Below are 26,289 nucleotides of genomic sequence, written 5' to 3'. Positions count from 1 at the left end.
TTTATGATAAAAAGACACATCACAATGGCATCTAGATATATTGCCTTCATAGGATGTTATAACTATTGTTACATGTTTTCTGAGCAGGAGAAAAAGAAAGAGGATGGTCTGTTCTCACACCAGGGACATATTTATGTTGAAAAGCCATGAAAAAGTGCAATTTTGCATAATATTAAAACTATTTACAACAATTAAAATATGTCTTTTTAAAACACTTGATAAAGGCCCAGTGGAGTTCATCATCATTTAAATCCTGGACACACATAATAAGCTTTTAGCCACAAGATAAAAAAAAAAAAAAAAAAAGGTCCCACAGGTATGGTTCTAACTGTAAATAAACTTGACTCTGGGATCCGGTCAACATTAATATTGTCATCACTTTCGACTAAGCCTCTTTCAAGCCTTTAGCCATCGGTGCATTCTGTGACATACAGTTCTCCATAAGAGCAGGGTGTCAGAATAAACTCTCGGGCATTGCTAGAAGGGCTAAAGAAGGAATATGGATATGTGGTTCTCTTTTGGATAAAGAGAATATTCCAAAGTTGATATCAATCCTAGTGTGTATCATATAAATATAATATGCTACTTGAGTGAAACTGAGTGGCTTTTGCCTAAAGTTTGAATGATGTGAATTCTGACCCTCATTAGAAGCAAATCTATCACAAGAGCCTCGATTTTCTCAGGATGTAATGGATGCTGCTCAGTGGCCTCTATTAGAGCCGAGCAAGCACAGCGAGACAGAATGAGGCCATTCATCTCCTAACAAAGAACATGGCTCTCAGAAGCCACATGGACATTGACCTAGCTGAAGAAAAACATGTATTGAGTAAGTACATCTTAGGATGGAAAAGTGTCCAGTGTTATTGAGGTGGGAGAAGCTATATGGACACTGAGGAAGTAGAACAGACAAAATGATGTTCAACATTGACTAATTGAAACTGATAGCAATTCTCGTTACGACCATTATTACTGAGGCCCAGCACTGTGGCCTTACACATAATATATGGATAGCATTAATAATTCCACTAATTAATCTCAAGCCTTCATGTAGGATTTTGAATAATCTCAATTAGCTCTGACTAAATATTAAATTCAAAGCAGAAAACAGTGATAAAACTGAAGGCTTACAGGGTTGTTACAACACATACAATATGACTAAGTCTTATGAGCCGTGACACTTGGAGCCATTGAGTGCCACAGACATGCATTGTGAGCTGGAGCGTGCAGCAATGTGACAGTGCAAAACAAACAAGCCACGTCCCTTTCTGTGAAAATATGTCAATACGCTTAACACTACAGGCTCTTCAATGGGCAATACAATGCACACAAAAGTAAAATGTTGCAAATCATAACACATGAATGTGCATATTGACAACAATAATCTTGTACAATGAAAAAGTATAAACAAAAGGTTAATCAGTCAAGGAATGTTGTATATTTATTCATGTCTGTTTTGCTACTGTGGCGTTTAATGACATTTCTAAAATCGTCTTTCTACAACATCTGTGCATGGCAACTACAGTATGGTATGGGTAAGGCTTTTGTTTGGGGGGAAGCATTTAGTTTGCCTTGATGAGACAGTGGATAGTAGAGAGATGACAGAGAATTTGGCCCACCCATGAGAGAGAGAGACATCATGGCTTTCAAACGAGCAAAGTGGCAGTTGGTCAAGGCCACACCCCCACCCTCCACCTTGCCCCCCCTCTCTCCTCCTCAATAGCTTCAGACACAGAAATGGCACATCCTAAGGAAAGCTCATTGTGGGACTGGCTCTAGTGGCTGTAATTCTGCACCAAGGCTGAATTTTGGGAAAGAGACTTCAGATACAGTATTAGGGGACCACTAAGGTCTATATAAAAGAGACTTCAGATACAGTATTAGGGGACCACTAAGGTCTATATAAAAGAGACTTCAGATACAGTATTAGGGGACCACTAAGGTCTATATAAAAGAGACTTCAGATACAGTATTAGGGGACCACTAAGGTCTATATAAAAGAGACTTCAGATACAGTATTAGGCAGAGTTGTATAGTCCAGGTACCAGAAAGTAGAAATCCTGTCCAGCAGCTGTCCCAACCATCACTAAACCAGCTCCTCTACCAGGTAGATGAGCTTGTTAGTGAAAACACCTGTTCTAGATGTAGAGGCAGATCCAAAAACATGGCAGGATTTTTACTTTCTGGCACCTGGACTATACACCTCTGGTATTAGGGGACCACTAAGGTCTATATAAAAGAGACTTCAGATACAGTATTAGGGGACCACTAAGGCCTAAATAAAAGAGACTTCATATACAGTATTAGGGGACCACTAAGGCCTATATAAAAGAGACTTCAGATACAGCATTAGGGGACCACTAAGGCCTATATAAAAGAGACTTCAGATACAGCATTAGGGGACCACTAAGGCCTATATAAAAGAGACTTCAGATACAGTATTAGGGGACCACTAAGGTCTATATAAAAGAGACTTCAGATACAGTATTAGGGGACCACTAAGGTCTATATAAAAGAGACTTCAGATACAGTATTAGGGGACCACTAAGGTCTATATAAAAGAGACTTCAGATACAGTATTAGGGGACCACTAAGGTCTATATAAAAGAGACTTCAGATACAGTATTAGGGGACCACTAATGTCTATATAAAAGAGACTTCAGATACAGTATTAGGGGACCACTAAGGTCTGTATAACAGCATCCAAAGAGCACCATATCATGGGACCTTTAAGGCTTCAAGTTTAAGTTCTTTATTCTCATAAGCACAACAACTACTACAGTGAAGCAGTCATTGGCTATGAAATTGAAGTTCTCAGGCTCCCACCAACAATGGTCATACACATATTTTATGTATTAAAAAAAGACATGGCATTAAAGCTGTAGTTAAAATATAGGAATACAAGATAATATAAAAACAAAATATATAATCCTGTGGTGGATTAATATTAAACTGAATAAACTGTGTTGTAAACAGATTCTGCAGTAGTGTAGTACATGTATATATGTAATAAGAACAGGTTGCAGACAGGTATTCACATAAGTATATATCCTGTAATGGATAAACAGCTTGTTAGCAGGTAGTAAAAAATATATTTTAGATGTAAAGCGGTTGTCAACAGAAAGTAAGCAGGTGGAGCCAGTGCAGTATGTACAATACCGGTAAACCAGTATGTTTCAAACAATTTAGGTCACACAGCATGTTGTCTGGCCACACTCGAAGGCGATTTGCTGATCTTCTGATGAAGATTAACGAAATGTCATGATCATTCATCAGTGAAGTCCTGCATTCTTGGCCTTAATAGTGTTATGCCTCTTTTTATCAAAAAATATTTTTTCCTTTTCCCACAAAAAAAGAAAAAAAGAAAATTAAAAAAATATAATAAATAAAAAAAAAAAAAAAAAAAATATTTGTAAAGGGAAGAGTAAATTATTTTTTATATTTTAAGTTTAATTAATTAATTTAATTAAAAAAAAAAAAAAATTTTAATTATTTATTTATTTTTTTTTTTTTTTTTTTTTTAAAAAAAAATATAAAAAAAAAAAAAGAAAAAAAAAAAAAATTAAATAAAAAAAAAAAAAAAAATTTTTTTTTTTTTTTGTTAAGGAAGAATTAAAAAAAAAAAAAAAAAAAAGGGGTGTTTTTTTTAGAAAAAAGGTTTTGGGGGGGTTTATTTTGAAATTAAATTTATTTTGAGTCTCTTAAGTTGCTATCAGAATGCTATCTTAATATCTGATGTCTACTCAAATTTCTTTGTCTAGGTGCAAGTCTGTCTCTTTTGTATCTTTTATTTCCCTCTGTTTAGACTATTACTTTTATTTTTACTTTCATATTATATTATTTGTATATATTTTTGTATCTTATTTGTTTACGTATTGCGATGACTGAATATCTGTAAACTATTTTTTTAAATAAAGTTTTTTTAAAAAGCAGGGTATTGGGGAATCACTTTTTTTTCTTTTTCATCAAACCTCAGTTTTTGCAAGTTCCCACAATTTCATCGCATAAAATTGCATAAATATCCCACATATTCCATCGCATTTTTTAAGAAAACGTGCCGCATAATCAAGGATTTTTGCCCGCAACAGTCACAAAAAAACTGCGTTTTTCTGGAAGGACTGCATATCAGCTGTTCAGTTTAGTTTATTTTGTTGGTTTTCAAAAAGCCACTTTTCTCCAGATAAAGTTACTATCCGCTGAAGAAATTGACATTGAATTTATTATGTAAACACTTTATGATGTCATACACAAAAAGGCATTGATGGCATGAGGGCTTTTATGAGTATATTGGATTTGCACCATGTTGTCATAGAAAGGTCAATTCACACAAAAACTTTAGGGGGACCAATATTTTATGGCCCAACTATATAACTGACATAATTTGTTTTTTTGTAAAGCATGACCACAGTCATTCATTATTGTCATTCCAAGCAAGTTTTGTGTCCAAACCAAACCTTAACCATAGTGTTGTCACATCATAGAGTTCTTTTTTTAACAGTGAGTTTTTGAGGGCACAGACAAATAAGTCTTCCTGCTGAGAGGGCCGTCAGATCAGAAAACACTTCAAATGCAGTTAGAATAAAATAGCCAGCTAACCCTAGAGAGAAAGAAGGCTGTGCCTTACGGGTGCTCCTTTATTATTTGCTTTAAAGTAGTCAGGGCACACAGGACTTCACAAAATCCTTAACATACCAAACCCTAACCCTGACCTGGGCACTTAATCCCAAACCCTAACCCTAACAGGCCATCCACTGATTGCCTTCCCTAACCTTAAAATGTACCTTTACCCAATCCTAATCCTAATCTGATGATAAAAAACATTAGATTTGGCATAGGTATTACCATTATTCTAGTCTTAATGCTGAAACCAATTATTATGCAGACTAGCCACTAGAGAAAGTGAGAAGCATACAGTCACACAAAGGCATTGGAAAGAAACACATCATTGTAGATGACATGCATGTGAGGTGACACATAAGGAAATTTATTTCATTATGAATTTATGTCATTCTTACCTGAGAGCTTCAACATTCCCACTCTTATGCACACAGGACACTTCCCTGGTCTGGTAGCCGACCTGCAGGTCCCAGGACTTTCCTCCCGGGCGGTTCTGACGGTTTCTGGTCCTCTTCTTCTTGATGAGTTCTCTGGTCTCAGGATCCTTCACTTTACCCCTCTCCCTTAATCTCTCCCGGACTTTCTCTCTCATTTTGTCTTTTTTCTCTTTGTTTTTAGCCTTTTTCTGTCGTCTGGGCCTGTCTGCCTGCCGGGATGGCCTGTCTGGTTTCCTGTTTGTCTTGCCCAATTTTTTGTTGGGTCTGGATGGTTTGTGTCCCTCTCTGGACAGTTTATCACCCTCTTTGGACCTTTTGTCTCCTTCTTTGTGCTGTTTGTCGCCCTCTCTGCTCTGTTTGTCACCCTCACTGGACAGTTTGATACCCTCTCTGGATTGTTTGTCACCCCCTTTGGATGTTTTTTCGCTCTGTCTGGACTGTTTGTCACCCTCTCTGGACTGTTTGTCACCCTCTTTGGAAAGTGTTTCACTTTCCTTGGATGGGTTGTCACTCTCTGTGGGTGGTTTATCAGCTTGTCTGGCTTGCCTTGGCATCGGGACAGAGCAGGGCCCCCAGGGTCCCACCCTAAGGCTGTAGAGGCTCTCCTCTCCCTCACAGGGCCCTGGCTGGCATGTCTGAAACTCGGTCAAGTTTGGACAGGCAGCCCCGCCAAACAGTGGCGGAGCCAGAACGAAGCGGATGCGGTTCTGTAAACCCATCCCACAGGTTTTAGAACAGTGAGTCCACAAGCTGAACTCTGATACCACACAGTCCCGTGGACAGGGAATGAGACAGGCCTGCTCTAGGCGTGGTTTGGGCTCAAAGTATTCGCAGATTGCATCCTCTGCGGGCTCGGCGTTTGCTTTCTGGACACAGCCCACCTCACGGGTCTGGATGCCCTCCTCTCCCCGGGTACACACAGTGGGGCGCTGCACCCCAGCACTTCGCATCGACACCGGGACACACTGGTTCCACGCACCCAGCTGCCAGTCATACAGATCTTTGTGCCAGTCGCACACTCTGAAGCAGCTCTGCTGGTTGTCCGGCCGTTCTGTCTGGTCACAGTTGGTGTGCAGGGTGGTCCAGCCTTCAGAGTGAGCACACCATACCGCCCTGCTCTGGCTGCCGCCCGGTCCACACTCACTGCCCATACAGCGACCCCATGGACCTGTGAAGAGTAAGACAACAGAGAGGTCAAGGAAAGGCCAATGTGTATTACAGCCATGCTTGTAAAAGAGAAGTCAAACAATCAGACAGCAAACCCCCAGATTAGCCAAACATTCACAAGAGAACAAAAAGGCAAACAGTAAAGATATTATGCAAACTGTCCGTTGTGAACCTCCATCTCAGTTTCAGACTGACTTCATGGTTTGACTTCGACCCACTGAAAATACATACATGCAGAGTCATACGTGCACAATTTATCTGTACTGTAAGGGAGTATACCAACACGATCAGGGCTATATTCCAAATAGCATGGTTTAGATAATCTGATATGGATAAACTTTTGGCTTGTCTGATCAAAGCATCAATAAAACAGCACAGTAAAACCTAAGTTGTAATCAACCAGAACTATTTTTAACAGGCCAAAAAACCCAATCCAAGCAGGATTTTGAATTCCACGGAAAAAGGATATTATTTATAGTTCTAAAGTGCTTCTAAAGACAACACTACTGCTTTTCACATCCTGTAAGTGCTTCTCAGTGCAATACTGTGATTGCACTTCCACTGGATTTATGAGAATGCAATTATAGTACTAAGTAAACATCACTTTCAGGACAAAACCCCTGTTAGGAGTGCAGCAGATGCAGAGCCAGAGCAGAAGAAGACAATCAATACAACATAAAATATAACTGACATGAGGAATGGTGCAGCATTGCATATCATTAGCCTTGTCTGGTGTTAACAGTGCTGGGAACCTTTGTAGGTCCAGAATCGGCAAAGCATCACTCATACAGTAATAAGGTACGATAAGGTTACAAGATGGCAAAGTTCGCTATACTAAGACCACTAAATAATAAATAAGTAACATTATCCCACACTTACAAATGAAATAAAAATAAATGAAACCTTTAGCACTATTCACTTTGTATAGCATAAAGCCTATCAAACATTTTAAGAGGAAATCCATGGGAAGAGATGTCACATCCCTCCCCACACTGCCATTTTGTTTTTTATGATCTCTAGGAAATATTGTAAAAGAACAGTTCACTGATGAGAACTTAGCTCAAATAATAATGATAATAATAATATTAATAAAACTTCGTAGCAATGCGGCTGTGGTTGTGAATGTTTATCTGATGAGCAGGTGGCACCTTGTACGGCAGCCTCGGCCACAGTGTATGAATGTGTGTGAATGGTGAATGGTTCCTGTACTATGTTAAAGTGCTTGGAGTAGTCGTTAAGACTAGAAAAGCGCTATATAAATACAGTCCATTTACATAAAAATCCAAGAAGTTGAGAAATGAGAAGCAAATAAATTCAAAATGATTCCCTAAGTTAGACACAACTACTGTAGGTATTTCCCTCCTTTGACCTCTTAGTTAAAATATGTTGAGAATGTTGCTGCCCTGGTTTAGCCACAGAGCCTCGTTTTGGTACTAATTGTATCCAAGGGAAAACCTGGCTGAACAAAAGCATCTCAATGCTGCCTTCCATGTCGGAGGTCGGAACTGGGAATTACGTCACCCCAAGTTGATCACGTTCCAGTTACAAATTGGAAAAATGGGGGTGGGAATACTAGTTGATAACAACCCATTATGCACTATAACACCGTAGCAACATATCCAGAGATAGAAGATGGACAGTACTGTGTGTAGGCTGATTTAATGAAACACAAATATGACAGAAGTGCTAATAAACGGTATATAACTACAGCTTTCACGGCCGTTTATGCTTCGAGCAGCCATGTTGGATTGTGAGGTCGAGATTGGTGAGGTTCTCCCGACTTTCTGAGTGGGAAATCGACATCAGGTGGGAGTTCCAGTTGGCATTTCTTACTAGGAGCTTGGAAATTCCGACTTCTCAGTTCAACTAACAGCATAATGAAAGAGCACAAGTGGGTCATTTCTTTCCGTCAGCAGCAACCAGGCCCTGCAGAGAAAACATCATGAGCCGTGGTGAACTGACTCCAGGGTTTACCAGAAAGCAGTATAGAAGATCCAAGAAGTGGAAGCTGATGTCAAAACTACAGTTGATGCCAGTATTGAACATCTTTGGATTTTTTGACTTTTTGACACAAAAAAAGAAAATTCAATATCTGAATATCTTAACTGGGCTTTTATTCACTTATATATAATAAATATATATATATATATATATATATATATATATATATATATATATAGAGAGAGAGAGAGAGAGAGAGAGAGAGAGAGAGAGAGACAAAGGGTGTGATTTACGAAACTGTGCATGAAACTCCCAGTGAGGGTAGCCATTAAAAAAAGTCTGAGCTATAACTGTCTATCACTAGACAATACAGTAATGTATTGTACTCAGAGTATAAAGTCAGAGGCTGTATTAAACAGTGCTTTATGGTGTCACTCAATAAAGCGGCAATACAGCAATGAAAATGTCAACGGAAGAACCAGCAGGCTGAATTAGCTTACAGCTGCAGGCAGAGGGTCTGGATCAATACAAATCAATAGAGGTAGCAAGAAACTGCCCCAGACACATGAGACAGCTGCAGTCACAGATCTGGCATCTCTCACCGGCTGCCATTATCCTCTTCTATCCTGCTGGAAATGAGGAAATACACCACAGGAAGAATAGGATTTCTAAGGCACACTGCTGATTTGATGTAACATTTAATGTTGCATACTGGATACTGTCATTGATGAGATGAAGAGGTCTGTGATGAAAAACAACAGTATTGATTTTGTAATTAACAATATAGGCAAAGGGCTAAACACTGCAAGGCTAAGTAGACATCTGGGCTCGGGTATTCATCCATATCCAGCACTCTAAAGAGGCCAGCATGTTTATAGCCATAACGTATTACCTCCCTAGCAGGCGGTATTGTCTCAGCTCAACGCAGGTGTTCACCATAATTTATGAACATGTCACTGAATGACACGGGTATCTCTGGGCCAATGGTGAGCGTAGAAACTAAATGAGGATGGTTGTACTCACGCTGGCCTACATCGCCTATCACCCACTGAGAAGAGCCAGGAGGCATGGAGGGCACTGCGCCAACAAGACTGAAACTCCAGGGGGGATGTCACACATCTAATCACAACCTGCCTCCATACTACAAACATCTATCACTAATGCCACTATTATACTGACCAGATGTATTCAATTATTAAAATCACGAGGAGCTAGGTTTCTATTCACTGCAAATAAAGTAAATGTAAATGGACTGCATTTATATAGTGCTATTCTAGTCTTAACGACTACTCAAAGCGCTTTTACATAGTGCAGGAACCATTCACCATTCACACACATTCATACACTGGTGGCCGAGGCTGCCTTACTAGGTGCTCCCCAACTCATCAGATAAACATTCACACACCGATGGCGCAGCATCAGGAACAATTCGTGGTTCAGTGTCTTGCCCAAGGACACTTGGACATGGGACTGCAGGGATCAAATAAGCAACCTTTCGATTGGTCAACCCGTTCTCATTCCCACCTCGTAAAATACTGATGCTTGGTCAGTGGCTCTCAGCGTCAGATACCAATTGCAAAAACCACCCTTTAGCGTCTGTATGGGACACTCCAGGCATAGCAGCAGCTCGACCGGGCTTCTTGTCCCGCGTGTCACTGAAACGTACATTTTGTAACCCCACCCACGATCTTTCCTAAACCTAACTGTCCCGTTCTTTTACCCTATGTCAGTTAAACGTACGTCCCGACCCAGATGTTAAAAAGTGACGCCAAGAGTCTCAACCAAGCAGGTCTAAATATATAAAGGGCTAAATGCTAAAAGAGAATTTTGCGTCAGTAACAAATGCCAAAGGCACCCACGTAATGGGGGAACATTGTCTGATTTGTACTGTTATGTTTTGTCTTTGTTTTTACAATTGTTGTGATTGTGGACTGCTTGGCTTTCTGTAGCTGCAAAAATAATTCCCCCTAGTGGGACAGCTAGAAACTAAACTGATCTGGGTTTTATTTTTATATTTAAAAAAAAAAAGAATTTTAATATAAGGTTTCTATGACCACAAAACTTATACTATGTTGGGCAAGTTACTTGAAGAATGTAATCAATCATTACATATTACTTAGTAATGATTTACTTTACAAATTACTCAGTAGCCAAAGTAATTTAACAAACTAAATAAAAACGAAAACCTACAAGAAAAACTTCAACTTAACTAAAACTATATTGCCAGGTTAAAAAACCGAATAAGTCAGTTTTAGTTTTTTAGATATTATATTTCACTACTGAAAAATTTCTGACAACATTGTGACATTGAACCACAGACATTTAACAAACTTTACATTCCAGAAGATGGTGCTGTGCCACAATTAGTTCACATTGGACATTAAAGTAGTGCATAGATTAAACATTAGAGATTGGGCCATGTATTTTGAATGTATATGTAGATACTTCTGAAACATTATACCTGGCCCTAACAAAAACAAACTTAAGCTACTGTGTAAACTCACTCCGAAAACTAACTAAAACTAAACTGAAATGAAATTGAAAAGTCAAAACTAATATACTCTAAACACTAATTAAAAATTCAAAACTATTATAACCTTGCTTTAAAGGTCCAGTGTATAACGTGTAGTTGTTCATTATCAAAATCTGTGTTGCCTGTTCACAAACATGTCCTTTTTTATAAATATTTACCTCCACCATCAATTCCAAGTATTCCTATTGGCTTGACATTTTACGTTTACATGAACTGGGGTAGATGCTCCGTATTCATGCTCCATCTTGAAATACGGTAGCCGATAAGGGACATACAGGACATACTTCTCCGCCTTTCGCGTTTTCGCCGTCACATGATAACCTCACAGGACCTGTGGGTGCTGCTAATGCTGCTAACGGGTATCGTAGCTTCCCGGCCCCGGCAAGTTTGAAGAAGGAAACATGGAGGAGCACACATATTCAAAATCCAAATTTCAGGAACAGGAGTCTTCCTATCGGCCAGAAAAATAAAACGGATATTGAAAAGAGCAAGAGACCGGCGTCATCAGAAAAAAGCGTGAAGGCTACCATAGCTGTAATACGTACTTTGAACTGCGTGGTGCGAGAGAGATGATTGTGATTTATGATCTCAACGCTAGATGGGAGAAATTCCTACACATTGGACCTTTAAGAACTTCAAAGCATCCACACACGCTTTTCTTCGTCTTAGTCAGGCAGCTCTGTCCAGCCTGCAACTCATGCAAAACACTGCAGCCAAGCGGTCAGCAAAATCCAACCATAGATGTCACAACACAGCAATCCTTGCATCCCTTCATTGGCTCCCAAGTAAAGTATAGAATAGACTTCAAGTTACTGCTCATCCTGTACAAGGCCCTACACAGATTTGCTTCTTCATACATCTCAATTGTAGAGTGTGGTCTAGACCTACTCTATCTGTAAAGTGTCTTGAGATAACACTTGCTATGATTTGATATTATAAATCAAATTGATTTGAATTGAATCTCTGAACTCCACATCCTTCTACCACCTCTAGGTGCACTAAAATCATCCGACCAAGGTCTCTTATTCATATCCCGCTCCCTCTGCAAATCCAAGGGTGACTGCGCGTTTGCCGTTGCCGTCTCTCTCTGTTAGATCAGCTGAGTCTGCTGAAACTGCTTCAAAAAAGGGCTCAGAACCCTCTACTTGCCTTCCCTGTATAGGGGCTTTAATTTATTTGTTACATTACATTTCATTCAATGCTTTCACCAAAGCGACTTCCATAAGATAAACATTCACCCACATTCACAGCATCGGGAGCAATTTGGGGCTCAGTGTCTTGCCCACAGACACTTCGACATGGGACTGCAGGGCCAGGGATCGAACCAACGACCTTTCGCTAAGAGGAAACTCAATAAAATAGCTTACATGCAGCTCACGCCATTTTTTGCCGACACTAGATGTCAAACAAAAGCCAGTGTAGTAGTAATAAATTGCTGTGAGCCTACACATGCCCTACTGGATCTAACCTGACTAAACACTATCATACTCTTATCATATCGCATCATAACAATGTTTCTGTCTGTCTGTCTTTACGTTTATCTTACATATATATACTGTAGATGTATCCCTTTTTTCTTTTTGTCACGTTATTTTACCAATAAAAGAAAAGTTGCTGTGAGCTGCAAATTCACCACTTCTAAACTGCAGGCAGATGATTCTGCTTTTGGCAGAGACCACTCGTGCAGTATAAAATACACACTGGCCTCTGTCACACTCCCAGCAGTCCTCTTTTCTCTTGCTGGTTCCTCAGATTAAACAACCAAATTAGACCCTTCGCTAAACCCCATCCCTCAGGTACTGTTGCTACGTCTGTCAAGCTTTCCATTCTAGCAATGCAGTTTACAGTGATAACAGTGACTTAAAGCAACACTAGAGAACTTTTTGTACCTTAAAATAATGTTTCCAAAAACGTTTCAGTGGTTCATCAACTTGTAACAGGGTGAACGCCACCGCTGCATTCGCTTTGCGGCCCTCTACCGGCTATAACCGCACTATGCAAGTTTGCCAGACCGGGTAGCAGATCTGTAGTTTGAATGAGACATAATGGGACAATAACGCTTCCAACCTGTAGGGTGACTGAAGCGGAAAAGTTCTCTAGTAAAGTTAGTCTAGTAAATTCTAGAATTTTTAAACAAAGGGTTCTTGATTTTAGGGGTGTGGACAAATGCTTTTATCTAGTCGCCGACCATCAACTTTGCTGGCTGAAATGGCAGCTGTTGCTAGCAGATTTCATCAGCACTTGGCTGGGGCCTCAAAAAGGATCTGTACTGTTAAGTGTCATACACAATTCAAATACTGATCCTGTGACTTTCACACTATTTCATTTTCTTCTTTCTAGGTTTTAATTTGATTTGAGTTACTGGCTCGGCAGATGGATACAAATCGAATAGGGAGAAAACGGTTGATCTTTGAAGGAAGTAAATGATGTCTTTACTGCTGCAACACACTTTAATGTCCACTGTTCAGAGATAAGTCCGCTTAATAGCTGTTGGGCCACAAGGGAGAAGAAAAATGCTTTTTTTCTTGATGTTTCTCAACAGGTTTATCTCCTCCGTTGCTTGCCGGCACAAGAAAATTAGGATCTGTGTGAAACGATTTCATTCCCCAATAATGGGGTTGCTCTTTTTGGATGCACACTTCCCTGCAACTCCCTAGACCTCCCACCTGGTCTCCCTTCCGCTTTTCCCATGATGCCAAACAGAAGATTGGCATTGGCATTTACAGGGATAATGGAAAGCAGTGTGAGATGTGCATCCCACCAGTAGCTTTTGGATGGAAAGGCAAGATAAATGAGAGCAGCAGCAGGCAGTCAATCTGTATTCATATGTTGAACACATGTCTATAATAAAGAGACTGTGAAAAGGTCAGGGATTTACCATTAACTACTGAATGCTTTCAATAAAGAGTCAATATTCCCATAACACAGTGAAATAAAGAATTATTTTTCCAGCTGTACATCCATAACAACAGGCCTACTGCAAAGAGCAGACAGCAAATGACTGAATGCTTTCTTTTATGTTTTATGTTTTCTGGTACCACAGTGTATTGAAAATTGGTTTAATTTACAGTGCTCCTACAAGAGAGTAACCCACTGACCCAGTGCCCTGCTACACCCTGCTACACCATGAACTACTACAACTACTATTTTTAGTCATAGTTCCATTATCTTTATTGTGACTATAATTGTCACTTTTCATCACCCCCAACCGGCACCGTCAGACACCTCCTACCCAGAGCCTGGGTCTGTCCCAGGTTTCTCCCTAAAAGGGAGTTTTTCCTCGCCACTGTCGCACTAAATGCTTGCTCTTGGGGGAATTACTGGAATTGTTGGGTCTTTGTAAATTATAGAGTGTGGTCTAGACCTACTCTATCTGTAAAGTGTCTCAAAATAACTCTTGTTATGATTTGATACTATTAATAAAATTGAACTGAATTGAATGTCAAGCACACTGCACAAGCCTGATTTCCTAAAAAGTAAAACATTTAACATCTTAATGTTTTCCCTAGATTTTAGGAATAAAATGTAATTATCAAAATAAAAAATAAGAATTACTTCATCCATGAAATTAGTAGCTTCACAAAACAAAACCAACTCAAAGTGCACTTACCAGCTTTTTCCTGAACACCACAGTCTTCTGTGGGTAGAGTTTGCTCAGTTTTCAAAGGGATGCATTAAATCTCTGTTTATTTTATTTTTTTTATGAAATCATATCGGTTACTGAGCTTGCATGCCAACACATCTGTCTTCTTATAAACAGAACAAACTCCATTGATGAAAGCCATTTCTTTTAAGGAAAAGCTTCAGAAAAAGCTGTTAAAGCAACACTGTGTAACTACACTGACTTGTAATATGGAGAATGGTGCCCTGTCATATGCCTCCATCGCCTGTTTTGCCAGGGTTAGCCACGTATGAGTTGCTCAGTGGCGCATGAAGCCATCATGGAGCAAAAACTGACCTGGATGATCGGCACTGCTTCCGCACCGTGCAGCCCGTAGAGCAGGCGCACTAGAGACCTCCGTCAGCCCAGCCGGCTCCTTTCCGGTTTAGCGCTCCACTAACTTGAATGGGGATAAAAGGATGATTTAATCGTGCAGCTCTTCTAGACTTCACAAATGTTATCAGACTGAATGTTTCAAATTCTGATAGTAAAACGAGTCATAACCCTAACCCTTTGTGACGTCAAATAAATGAATCCACTGATTTACAGACGTGTCTTTCGTGATGTAAGTCTCTGGGGAAAAAGTCTTTTTGGGCCAGAGGGCATCATGTGATGGGCTGAGAGTTGCAATTCTACTGTTTGGACGCTATGTTCAATTTACTTCAAAGCCTGCCACACTTCCTGGGGGCCTGATAAAAACATGATACCCAAACACTAAAGGGGAATGCAGTTAAAGTAGTGTCAGTGTTTTCCAACTGTGACAGTGACCAAGGTATATTTTTCACGTTGGCAAACATATGTTGTCTGCTTTGCTGCATAGCCTACTATTGTACCATGCTAAAATGTGGCATTATACCATCTCACGGCCCCATGTACTGCAGCGGATTCCTCATACAGACTTTACCAACTTAATAAACCTAATGCCCCTTAATTGTCTCTGCCAGCCTTTGGTGCTTCTCTGTGTGCATTACACAGTTCTTCCTTACAGCTTTCACAACATCATAATTGCCAAGTCGTATAGCTCAAGGGAAAGCAATATGATACTGATATCACTGCAGACCTAGCTAACTCACTTATCATCTCTCTCCGGCCTCTCTGTTATTCTTCACCAGTCTTTCTGCCACTCTCCTGCTTTCAGTATGACTTTGTGTGACAAAATGAGGCTGCACCTTTCTTGCACGTCTCATTTTGTTGATTTCGTCATCATTTTTGTTTTTTGTCTTCATTCCGTTATGCACATGTCTGAAACACTGCTGATCAGATGTGATGCATCTCAGTGTTTGTCATGGTTACTTGGACTAGCCATAGGAGGTGCTAAATTATTTCTTTGTCCATTGATTGATCAGTACCAATTAGCACAAAACCTGGTTCTCTGATGCTGTACACTACATTAGCATAGCATAGTATAGTATGGAACGCAAACGGGAAACTATAACTTTAAGGTTATATCCAACAAAACTACTCAAAATCACATTTAATTTTTTTTTTTTTTATCATAAATAGGTAGGTAGGAATCAAACACATGCTGCCAAGCTAGTCAAAACATAATTTAAGCTGTATGTTTTTTTTATGCTCGCAAACAATTAACTTTGCTAAGATCAATGGCTAAAAGTAGCATACAGTAGTGTGGGTATAACATACTGATCTGATTTAGGCAGCAGTTCAAAAAAAGGCAGCAGTTCAAAAATCAACCTTGTTTAAAAAGTGTGTATGCATAGGCGTAATTTAACATGGCCAAAACTGGCCAGTGCAACCCACCCCAACAACCTGTAATAATTTCCTTTACATATATAGGCATTTGCACCATAACTTGATGCAGAAAAGGCACAAATTAAATAAAAATTCACCAGAATGCAGAAAATGAAGTGTTTGATGTTCAACGTCTAAATTTTGCCCAAAAGTTGAGAACTCAACCCTTCCAATGATGACCCCAGAGTTACGCCCTTGTATGTATGACAGAAATAGAAAAAAAGGCTTGCAAAATGGGCTTTCCATCACTCTCTACCAGATCATGATGGTAATGCAGAATGTTGCTGTTCATCAACCAGGAGAAAACACTAGACATTTAATCCTTTTTTACTGTTTCGGTGTATCACAGAGGACCAAAAACCTAAAAAGAAATACCAGAAAGCACGAGGGAAAACCGAGACATGTTTTCAAATGTATCCACATTGTTGTAGACATTGCCCTACTTGTGAGGAACAGCGTTTCATATCATCATATTTCACTGCAGCTCACTATCTGTCTGCTCCGATCTTAACTACCTTCCCTGTCTGTTTCAGGGTGAACTGCTTTTCGGTTAGCTGTATTTGGGCTCTGGCTGAATGCCTATGGTCTTTGATCTTCAGATGCCATGATCAAAAGAAGAGTTTGTGCGTAAATCACAGGACAGTGTTTTTTTTTTTTTTCCGGGTTCACCAAAGACCCCCTGCCAGCTTGATAGAAGTTATGGCATGAAAATAGATCTGTTTCTACAGGATTACCCGGTATCAGCCTTCCAAACACAACAGCGCAATATGACTAGATTGTGTCAATTTGGGCCCAGACCTCACATGGTGAGGGCTTTATGAAGCATTACAGTATATCCACGAAAGCAGCAATCCAAAGACAATATTTGGTGTTCAGACAGTCTTTGGTTTGTAACTTAAGAGCATGGTGAGAATAATGACATCGCTACAATTTGACCGGTATATTGGATAAAGGTATGTATAAGCACCAGCGGCTCAAACAAACCAGCGTTCATGCATCTTTCATAAGGCTTGTCAGAATAGCAAGCCATCCCTTTTAGGAAGGGACATTACACGGCTCATTTGGGGCGTCTTGCTGCTACATGGAAAACAGTTTCACTACAGAGCAGACTGCTGCTTGTTAAATGCAGTGTTTGGCTCTGGATATTGTAACAGACCTGAAGCAAAACATAACCAGATGGTACTGACTTGCATTCTGTTTTTTTTCCCCAGGTCAGAATTTTCAAGAAGGACCTTTGTATGACTTGCAGCTGTCTCTTTTCATATTTTTGAAATTCTTGGACGATGTTGGACTGCAGCTGCTGATAGCAGGTATGTTGTTCATTCATGAATTAAAAAATTCAAGTTTACTTGACTACATGGAAAAACATCCATCATGTTACAGTTGCTGGTATCATGTTTTTATTGGTCTGGATCAACTGCAGTTCATTTATCGGATGACGGATGTCCCTTTCCTTGCAATACTCCGTTTGTTTCAGGAAACAACAACAAACTTTGAGTTAGCAAGCAACACACTGAAAATGGCAAATTTTGAAGAAAAATTGGATCATGCAACATCGTTACGGCATTTACTATCCAACTCGGATGTTTTGGGACCAACTGTGGCAGGACTGTTGTGGACAAAGTAACGTTGGCTAATCCTAACCCACAGGGTGATACCCTGGTAACCATGTATCCAGCTAATTTAAATAGCTCCCATTCCTGTATTGTGTGAACAGTTAACTTCATTTAATATTGAATGTGGCGTTTTCTTTTCCACCAAAACAAGTTCCTTCCTGAGACTATTTTGCAGAGCCACCGTCTCTGATGTTTTCCCTTTCTTTTTTTCTCCATGCCATATGGAAATATTTAAAAAGCATCTCTGGAAAGAGCCTCCAGGACCATGACAGGACAGAGTCACAACCAATACACATTAGTATCATACAGATGTCTCATTGCAGTAGTAAAATAAGTAGCCTAATATCGTAATCTGTCTGAGAGTTCTGAATGTGGCAAATCACCAGATTAAAAAAGAAATGAACATGAATAACAATGTTTCACAATGTGTAAGCATAACTAGTCTGTAATGTTCTTCAAATGGAGATTAATAGTGACATAGAGAGCAGTTATAGCCCTGTCAGTCTCTATATAGTAATGCCACAGACTATAGGCAAGAACAACTACTACCAACCTTCCAGGTTTCAGTTAATTGTACCGTGCCATGGTTGAGCCAGACATTTGTTTAAAATGACTTGTTCTCTCTGCTGATATAAAACCTGGCTAAACATAGAAGACAAGCAAAGGGCAGGGGCAGCTCACTGTGACTCATCGCTATGTTACCTATAACACATATACAGACACATAGAAGTCTGTTTCCTGTTACTGCACTACTCAAACAGAGAACAGATGCTAGTTATCTGACTAAATATGCCAGAGGGACTGGGAAGAGATAAGAGCGCTTATTTTTTTTTTTTTAAAGGATTAATTACACACTGCCACTCACTCACAGCCACACAAGAAAACACACATATAGTGAGCCACTGTTACGATTACTAATTGATATTCATGCAGCATGTCATCAAATATACTATCATCACAGCAATGTTGAAGACTTATACAGAGATGGTGTGGTCAGTCTATGCCATGCTAACCATAGGTGTAGATTTCAGGGGGAATGTAGGGAATATGTCCCCCCCAAATATTTAGAAGAGGTACATCTGTCCCCCTCAAAAACTATGAAAGACAACCCACTCCCCAAAAGAGGTAAAAATAACCATTCAGGGAGACTTGGTAACATGACTGGCCACTGCAGCGTGGCTTCGGGAAATGAAGTGTTTGACGCTCAAGAAGTTTTGGGGAGGGAACCCCAGACAGCAGCTGAAAGGACGTCTCATCTCTCTAAAACACATTTGCTCGTTGCCTCTCTCCTCCGATGATTTCCTCACGTCTCTCCCCTCTCGCCTCCTCAGTGGGAGGGACTAAGACGCGAGGAAGGGAGGCAAGTGGAGGAGGATGCAATTTAAGGGCTTTGGGACATACCCCATGTCTCAGGTTACAAGAAGCAAACCCTACAGTACTCTGGAGGGACCACTACATTGTGCAAGGAGAAGGTATATAATCCACACTTCTCCCTATTACTCCACTGATAACATGCCAACACTGTTTCCTGCAAGAGCTCCCTCCACCACCCAAACCTCCTTTTTAATTATCATGCTTTTGGTATTGTTTAACATTTCAAATTCATAAATGTGTTTATTAAGGGTAGAGTAGTAGCAGAATCCTCATTGCTGCTGATTGTTTCAGAGCGCCATCAAAGAGAAGAGACTTACAGTAACTGTAACTATAACCATTAGCTATAAATGGTCAATTCCTTGTTTACAGGTAACAGAGGGTCAATATAGTAACATGCTGCTGATCATGCCTCCACAAGATGAAATGTCAAGTGGTTCAGGTTAGATAAAGCGAGACAGCAGCAAACATACCCAGTGATAAGCACGTGTAATAACATCCCATTGCAGGCTCCAACTATCACTCCAACCCACCATCAGCACACCAACCTGCCTGCTGTGACAGCTTGAGCTCCACTGAAAACAATCACTCCCTGTTTGTTGCCCCTAATGATAGCAACTGCCAACCCACCCAACCCATTCTCCTTCCCCCACACTAAAAACTGCCAGCCCCCAGATGTAAAGAATGTCTCCTTTGTTCTTGACTTTGGTGACCGAAAGATATGCAGTGGTTAAAAAAGCACCCATTAGGTCTGAAAATTCCTCTTCTGAAATTAAATTAACCTAAATGTTTCTCCTGCCACTTTAACCGCCTGTTGCAGAAATAAATGAAATGGAGCAACACCAAGGAACTGTGAAATATGAATAAGCCTGCATGCTGTAGGAATAAAAAAAATCAATAAAAGCCACCGATAAGATTGTCTTCAAGGTGAATGCAGATGTTTTTTTTTAGATGTATTTGGACAAAAAATTGAAGAATACAGTAGCGTTTGGTGTTGCCGTGTTGATAGATGATCTCCTAGCAGCGATGACATACAAAGAACCATCATGCTTTGAGTGGCCGCCAACCTTATCAAAACACCTGAGGGCCAGGCTGCGCTGAGGTTGATCTGAAAAGGCTTTTCAGTGAGAAATAGCAGCCCCAAGGGAGGAAGAGGACGAGGAGAAGACATATAGCGACTGGGTGGAGAGGGAGAGGACGAATGGCATCAGAGAGGAGATAGCGAGGTGACTCTTTCGCAAAATCTGCCCTTTAGATGAAAAGGCATTTTATCAGCCACGACCAAGGAATGGAGAGGCTAACATGATTGGATTTGGCTGGGGAACATGGGGAAATACACTCCCTGAGGATGAGGGAGAAAGGATTGGGATTGGCGAAAGAAATACGACTGACAGAAGAAGAGAGTTTGAGCCAGGGGGTTTTTATGTGGGAGACACTTGGAGGTTGAGGCTGTAGTCACCAGCTTTGCAGTCAGGACTGGCACTAATCCACTTGTCCTGATCTGATTTTAAGACTCTGCTTGGCAACATGGGAAATGCCAACAGCGACTTCAGTCCATGCCCTGCTCTACCTTGTTGGTTCCCGCCCTTCATTCTAACATAATCATACAAACTGCATGCAGAAAGCCCTTCCCACAATGCAGTGCCACAGTGTAGCTCGACTTAAAATGGAGGTCAAATATAATCAAACCCTCAACGGTTGTGAGGAAATTTTGGCGTATAGGGGCACAGTCTGAATTGAAAGCCATGTGGCACCCATAAACCCTATCACCAGACAACAATGTTAACTGTACTTCAGTAAAAAATCGGAGTACTTCCTCTACCCTTGAAAGATAACATACGTTTATTGGACTATTAAATGTTTTGTTTTTTTCCTCACACTTTATTAGATCTCTAGGAAGTGCAAAGGAATGAGGAAATTATCCTGTCAAAGCCCTCCATACATCTTATTTTAGTATGCATAAACTATTTATGAACAATTTCCTTAAAGCTACAGATGTTCAAACCGTTCAAACTGCGTACTCAACACAACTCTTTTCATGCTGCTAAGGCTTCACATGGCAAATAGCTGCATTTGTCTGTTATGTATGCCATCAGCATGCTTGGCTAATTAGCGTAGCTGAACCTCTTGTTAAGAGCAACGACAACAACAGCAAAATTTAAATAAATAAATATTCAAGACTAAAGCCTGAAGGGAGGAAAAGACTAAATAAGTGTGCATGAATGTGGGAGGATTTGTTCTTATAATATTTTCAATTTTTTAGCCATCCTCATATGATGATCTCCATAAGTCAATATCGGGGGCCAGGTTATGAAAACATTAATATCAGAGTTCAGTAATTGGAGGTTTGATGCCACTCTCTTGTGAACTTATTAAAAGCTTAATAAAAGGTTTATATTGATCACATAAATTGGCATATTATGAAATCAGTAGATTATTAAATCTAGTTTTCACCAAACAGGTTAAATGAAGAAGAGTTCATTTAAAGCTGTGAGAGGATGCAGGGTAATACTGACGTGTGCAATGTAAAAAAAAAAGACCTTCTGCAGATTGGAGGGGAACAAAGGGTGGCAGGAATGATGGCGGGGGGGGGCTTAAATGTCACAGGGAGTGAGGTGAGATGAGACAAAGGAAAAGGAGGGTGGATTTTGGCGGGTGGATGGGGGTGTCTCCTCTTTAAGAGACACAGCCATCACAGGAAGAAGATCGCAGCAATAGCAATAGACAATTTAAAGATAAAAAAAAAAAAAGCTACAATCATAATTTCTTCATGGGAATTACAATACATAACAGGTGTCATATTTTACCCCAAATCACCCTTTTTCAACTTCGTCAATGCTTAGAACACATTTAAAGGAAAAGTCCAACATTCAGGAAAAATGCGTTCATTCGCTTTCTTTACAAGAGTGAGATTGATTGATACCATGTCTCATGAATTCTCATATCTGCATGTAACTGTAAATACAGAGCTGGAGTCAGGATGGGGTTAGCCTAGCTTAGCCTAAAGGCTAGGAGCAGAGGGAAGCTAGCGTGGCTATGTCCAAAGTAAAAAAAAGAACAGTTTGTTCAGGTTAAACAAACATGATAGAATGTATTAATTGGTGATCTTTAGAGGGGTTGATAGATGTATCTTCATAGATGTATCTTGATAGACATGTGATGAGACAAATGTGTAGATTGATATTTACATAAATACAATGACATTTACAAAATTTTTCAGCACAAACACAACTCAGTGATTACAACCGCTACAATCAGTCCCTGCAACTTGACACGTGCTCTCTCGCATCACAAAGTGGTTAATCTGCACGCCTTGACTTTTGAATATTGTGCAAAACTAATTTGTAGCTGTGGACATTAGAGCGGGGGGGAGAGCAGGGTTGCTATTGCCACATGAGGGACACTTGGGCTCGGACAAACTTGCCGTATTTAGTGTAGCGCATTGTACTAAATTTAATCATCGGCACACATCTTTGCAGAAAGGTCACGACTTTTTTGAATGAAGAGCTTGCGTACGGTTGCACGTTGATTTGGTAACAAGTGTGGAAACAATGAGACAGATAGAACTAAACCTGTCCTCTGTGTTTTGAATACTAATGATCAGTAACTGTACGACAAGGTCACAGAAATGAGCATGCTGTGCCTTAGTTTCTCTGAATCAACACTGAACCCCTTCTAAAAAGCTCTGAATATTCATCAGAGCAGGCTTGTCTGCCTGCGAGGTGGAGGTGAGTGCTGCTCGGCTCGGTGAGCACAGCGGGCTGGAGACTATGATACGAGGGGATTCCCTGCATGGTTGGAGACACCAACATCACCCACACAGCACCCACAGGCTCTGATACGTCACACAAAACAGCCATTTCTTCAGTGTGGAGTGTCTGAAATCTTGTCTGCTTTGACATAATTTAAAATTCAATGACTTACCAGGCCTTAAAGGGGTGATATAATGATTATATAGGGTATTTCACACTGTTCCTTAAGGTCTCCTAATAGGGTATGTAACATTGGTTGTGCTGAAAATGGCCCACTTGCTATTTTATGGGCCCTTAACTACCCTGTGAATTTGGCCCTATTTGTAACAAGAGCTTTTCTTCCAAATATGGTATGCTCATGAATATTTAGATGAGCTGTGCGGTCATTGGTTGGGCGAACCACATACACATACATTGGAGACGAGACAGTGCAATGTTATACATTGTTTGTCTGCTATTTTGTTATTAAATTCACTTCTGAGACTTTTTTAATGCGAGAAATCAACTATATAAAGCTCAAGTATGGGCCGTTTTACGAAGATTGATGGCTAATTGAAAATTTGACTTCATAAGCTCCACACAGTCTAATGAGAAAGCCTGGGCTCCATAACCAGGGCAAAGTCACCGTTTCTGGGTTACTGGACTACAGGGGCTCGGGGCTCCGCGGAGCTGGCCGGCTGCCAGCATAACTATAGTATATTTACAGTTTGAATTTCGTCACGCCACTTATATTACAGCTACCCCAAGGTCTTATAAAGCTAGCTAACACTTGTGTCTGATTTCAGTTTAATGCATTTTTGTGAATGAGGGATTTCGTTAGCTACTTGTGTCCCTTCAATCCTATTGGTAGGGATCGCGGCTAGTTAGCTACACTTTCGGCATAACTAGAGTATATTTACATTTGGAATTTTGTTATGACATGTATATCAGAGCTACCCTAAGGTCTTACAAAGCTTATCTAACACTTTTGTCCAATTTCAATTTAATGTGTTTTTGTGAATTCAGAGATCTAGGAGGAGGCTAGCTAGCTCTCATTGATAGCGCTCCATCCAGCCATGGGCTCTATCAATGAGACTCGCGGACAAGAGGTGTTTATTTCCCTGATCGTTTGTTTAAATAACTCAACACACATATCCATTATAAGATTACTGGAACCTGTGGTAAGAGATTGCGGGCGTAACAATCTTGCTGACCGCGCTCTCACTCACACACACCGGCCATTTAGCAGGAAGAGGGGAGGGAGAACAGGAAGTTGCAGGCCCTGGAGCCAGACGCGTAACTATCGGTAAGCAGGGTAAGCGGTGCTTACGGGCCTGGACCAATCAGGGGCCCGCATCACTGGAAGATATTGATTGACAGCCGGGGCCCCCTATCGCATTTTCATTACTCGCAACAATCACAGCAGTCCCACGTGCAGCCACTGACCAAGCGGGAGTGAGAACAGGTCAAATTCATTTCCTTGTTTCTGTTATGAAGATGAGACGTGTGTGACTCAAACATTTACCAACAAAACGTACAGCGAGAGACATTTCAGACCGTCCTGTCAACCTGTATACATTTTAACATCAATGTCTGCTGTAACGTTTTTTCACCATAAAGTCAATGAAGTGGCTGCCGTTTCGATACTGTCGGCTCTCTGCAGAGGGCGGGGCTGCTGCTCCATTTCCCCCGTGACTGACGCACGCGCGCGCGCGCACATACACACACACAAACACACACACACAGACAACACACACACACACACACACACACAATCACACAAGTTGGATGCAGGAAAAAAGCAGATCAGACGAAGCGACCTAAATTGAGGACAGCTACACTCGTTTTTGTAAGTGCAATGATAAGTTAAAGTCCAATAAGTACTTCATCAAACTGTATTAAATAATAATAAATTAACTAACAATGTAAAGATCAACAAGCCAGTGACAGATATGTTCATATTTGATTAATTCAATAAATTATTATTTTTTGTCTTAAATCCACCAGCCGTTTTCATATTATACAATATTTGCAGCATCCGGAGCCTTCTTGTTAAGGTTCCTAGGAAATCTCAGCCCAGAGTAGTGGCCGCTGAACACACAGTCAGACAAAATTTGCAATTAGCCATTTTTTTCTGTAAAACGGCCCATATTTGACCTCTACATAGTTGATTTCTCGCATAAAAAAGTCTCAGAAGTGAATTTAGTGGTAAAATAGCAGATGAACAATGTATACAATTTCTGAGATCTGTGCGACATATTCAGAAGACTACCTGATCTCAGATCAGTGGTGTAGCCTATGTAAATGAGGAGCAGTTAGGAACAGGCAAATCTCAACGAGGCAGAGGCAGTTTCAAATTGTGAGATTTGCACAGGAAAGAGGTGTCAATAGGATTTTGAGGTATGTATGTCCTATTTACCCACTAAACTGTTGTTATTCAACTATCATACTTAAGGTAAAATCAGTTTTGCATTCTATCACCCCTTTAATCAGAGTTCTTCAATGAGCCAATAATGAGGAAGGACTTGTAAGATTCATCTCTAGTTCTTAGATGGGGCCTTTACTGTAACTCTCTTTGAACTGTAGTAATTAGGGAGAGTGTGAAAAGGTGAACGCTGAGAGGGCCTGAAGGATGAATATTTCATTGTTTATGTTTGACAAGCTCTCAGTTATCGCCTAACAAGAGAGGAGGCAATCATTTTTTGCATTTTCACTCTGTTTAAGTGGAGTGCTCCCTCAGGCTGTTTTTGCTGTGTGTGTGTGTGTGTGTGTGTGTGTGTATGTGTACGTGTTTGTGCGTGTGCTGTGTGTGAGCTCTGAGCTCTTGTGAATTGATGAGACTGAAGTAGTAGCCCATATGATCCAGCATCTCTCCTGGTCACAGTCCTACTGCAGAAACAATTAGTTCTGAGATATTGGATCAGTACATAATTATGAAGATGTTTTTTGCCTTAATTTGTCAGTCCCATTTGTTTGTTTTCCTGCTTGGAGTTAAAGGTTTTACTCCTTTAAATACAAGTCTTATGTGTAATACTACATGTGTTATAGGTAACCCGTAGGTTGCAGCGGCTCACAGGAGCAACTCTAGCTTCTTCCTCAATGTAGGCTTACCAGTGGCTAGGTAAGACACAACATGTGCAAGAAAGTTACTTGACAGTAGTCTCACATTGCCAGAACCTTCCTCCACAACGCTGCGGAGGAGGGTCTGGCTAGTCCACACAGCATTCCTGGATGGGAGAAAAACATGCTCTGGTTTATTGCCATTTCTTTAAACCAATCACAATCATCTTGGGCGGTGCTAAGCTCTGGACAGAGCCACGGAGCCTCTGCTAAATAGCCTCTGGAAGGAACTTGTTTTGGTGGAACATGTGTACGTTCAAAAGTAGTTTTAGTCGTGCAACAGAAAACTCAGATTGGACAGATAGTCTAGCTAGCTGTCTGGATTTACCCTGCAGAGATCTGAGGAGCA

At 40.4% G+C, this 26,289-nt stretch overlaps 1 protein-coding gene across 1 annotated transcript in view; it reads right to left on the bottom strand.

Moving 5' to 3' along the window:
- Nucleotides 1-26,289, bottom strand: part of thsd7aa (thrombospondin, type I, domain containing 7Aa) — a 247,220-nt gene that overhangs the window by 163,744 nt on the left and 57,187 nt on the right. Inside the window, exon 2 of the mRNA XM_039820834.1 lies at nucleotides 5,013-6,219. Coding sequence (XP_039676768.1) covers nucleotides 5,013-6,219 — 1,207 coding nt within the window. The remainder of the gene's footprint in view (nucleotides 1-5,012; nucleotides 6,220-26,289) is intronic.

Source organism: Perca fluviatilis, chromosome 13 (assembly GCF_010015445.1).
Source record: "Perca fluviatilis chromosome 13, GENO_Pfluv_1.0, whole genome shotgun sequence".
In the NCBI taxonomy this organism is placed as follows: Eukaryota; Metazoa; Chordata; class Actinopteri; order Perciformes; family Percidae; genus Perca; species Perca fluviatilis.
The sequence above is the reverse complement of the archived record's forward strand: the minus strand, read 5'-3'. Positions and strand labels throughout refer to the sequence as shown.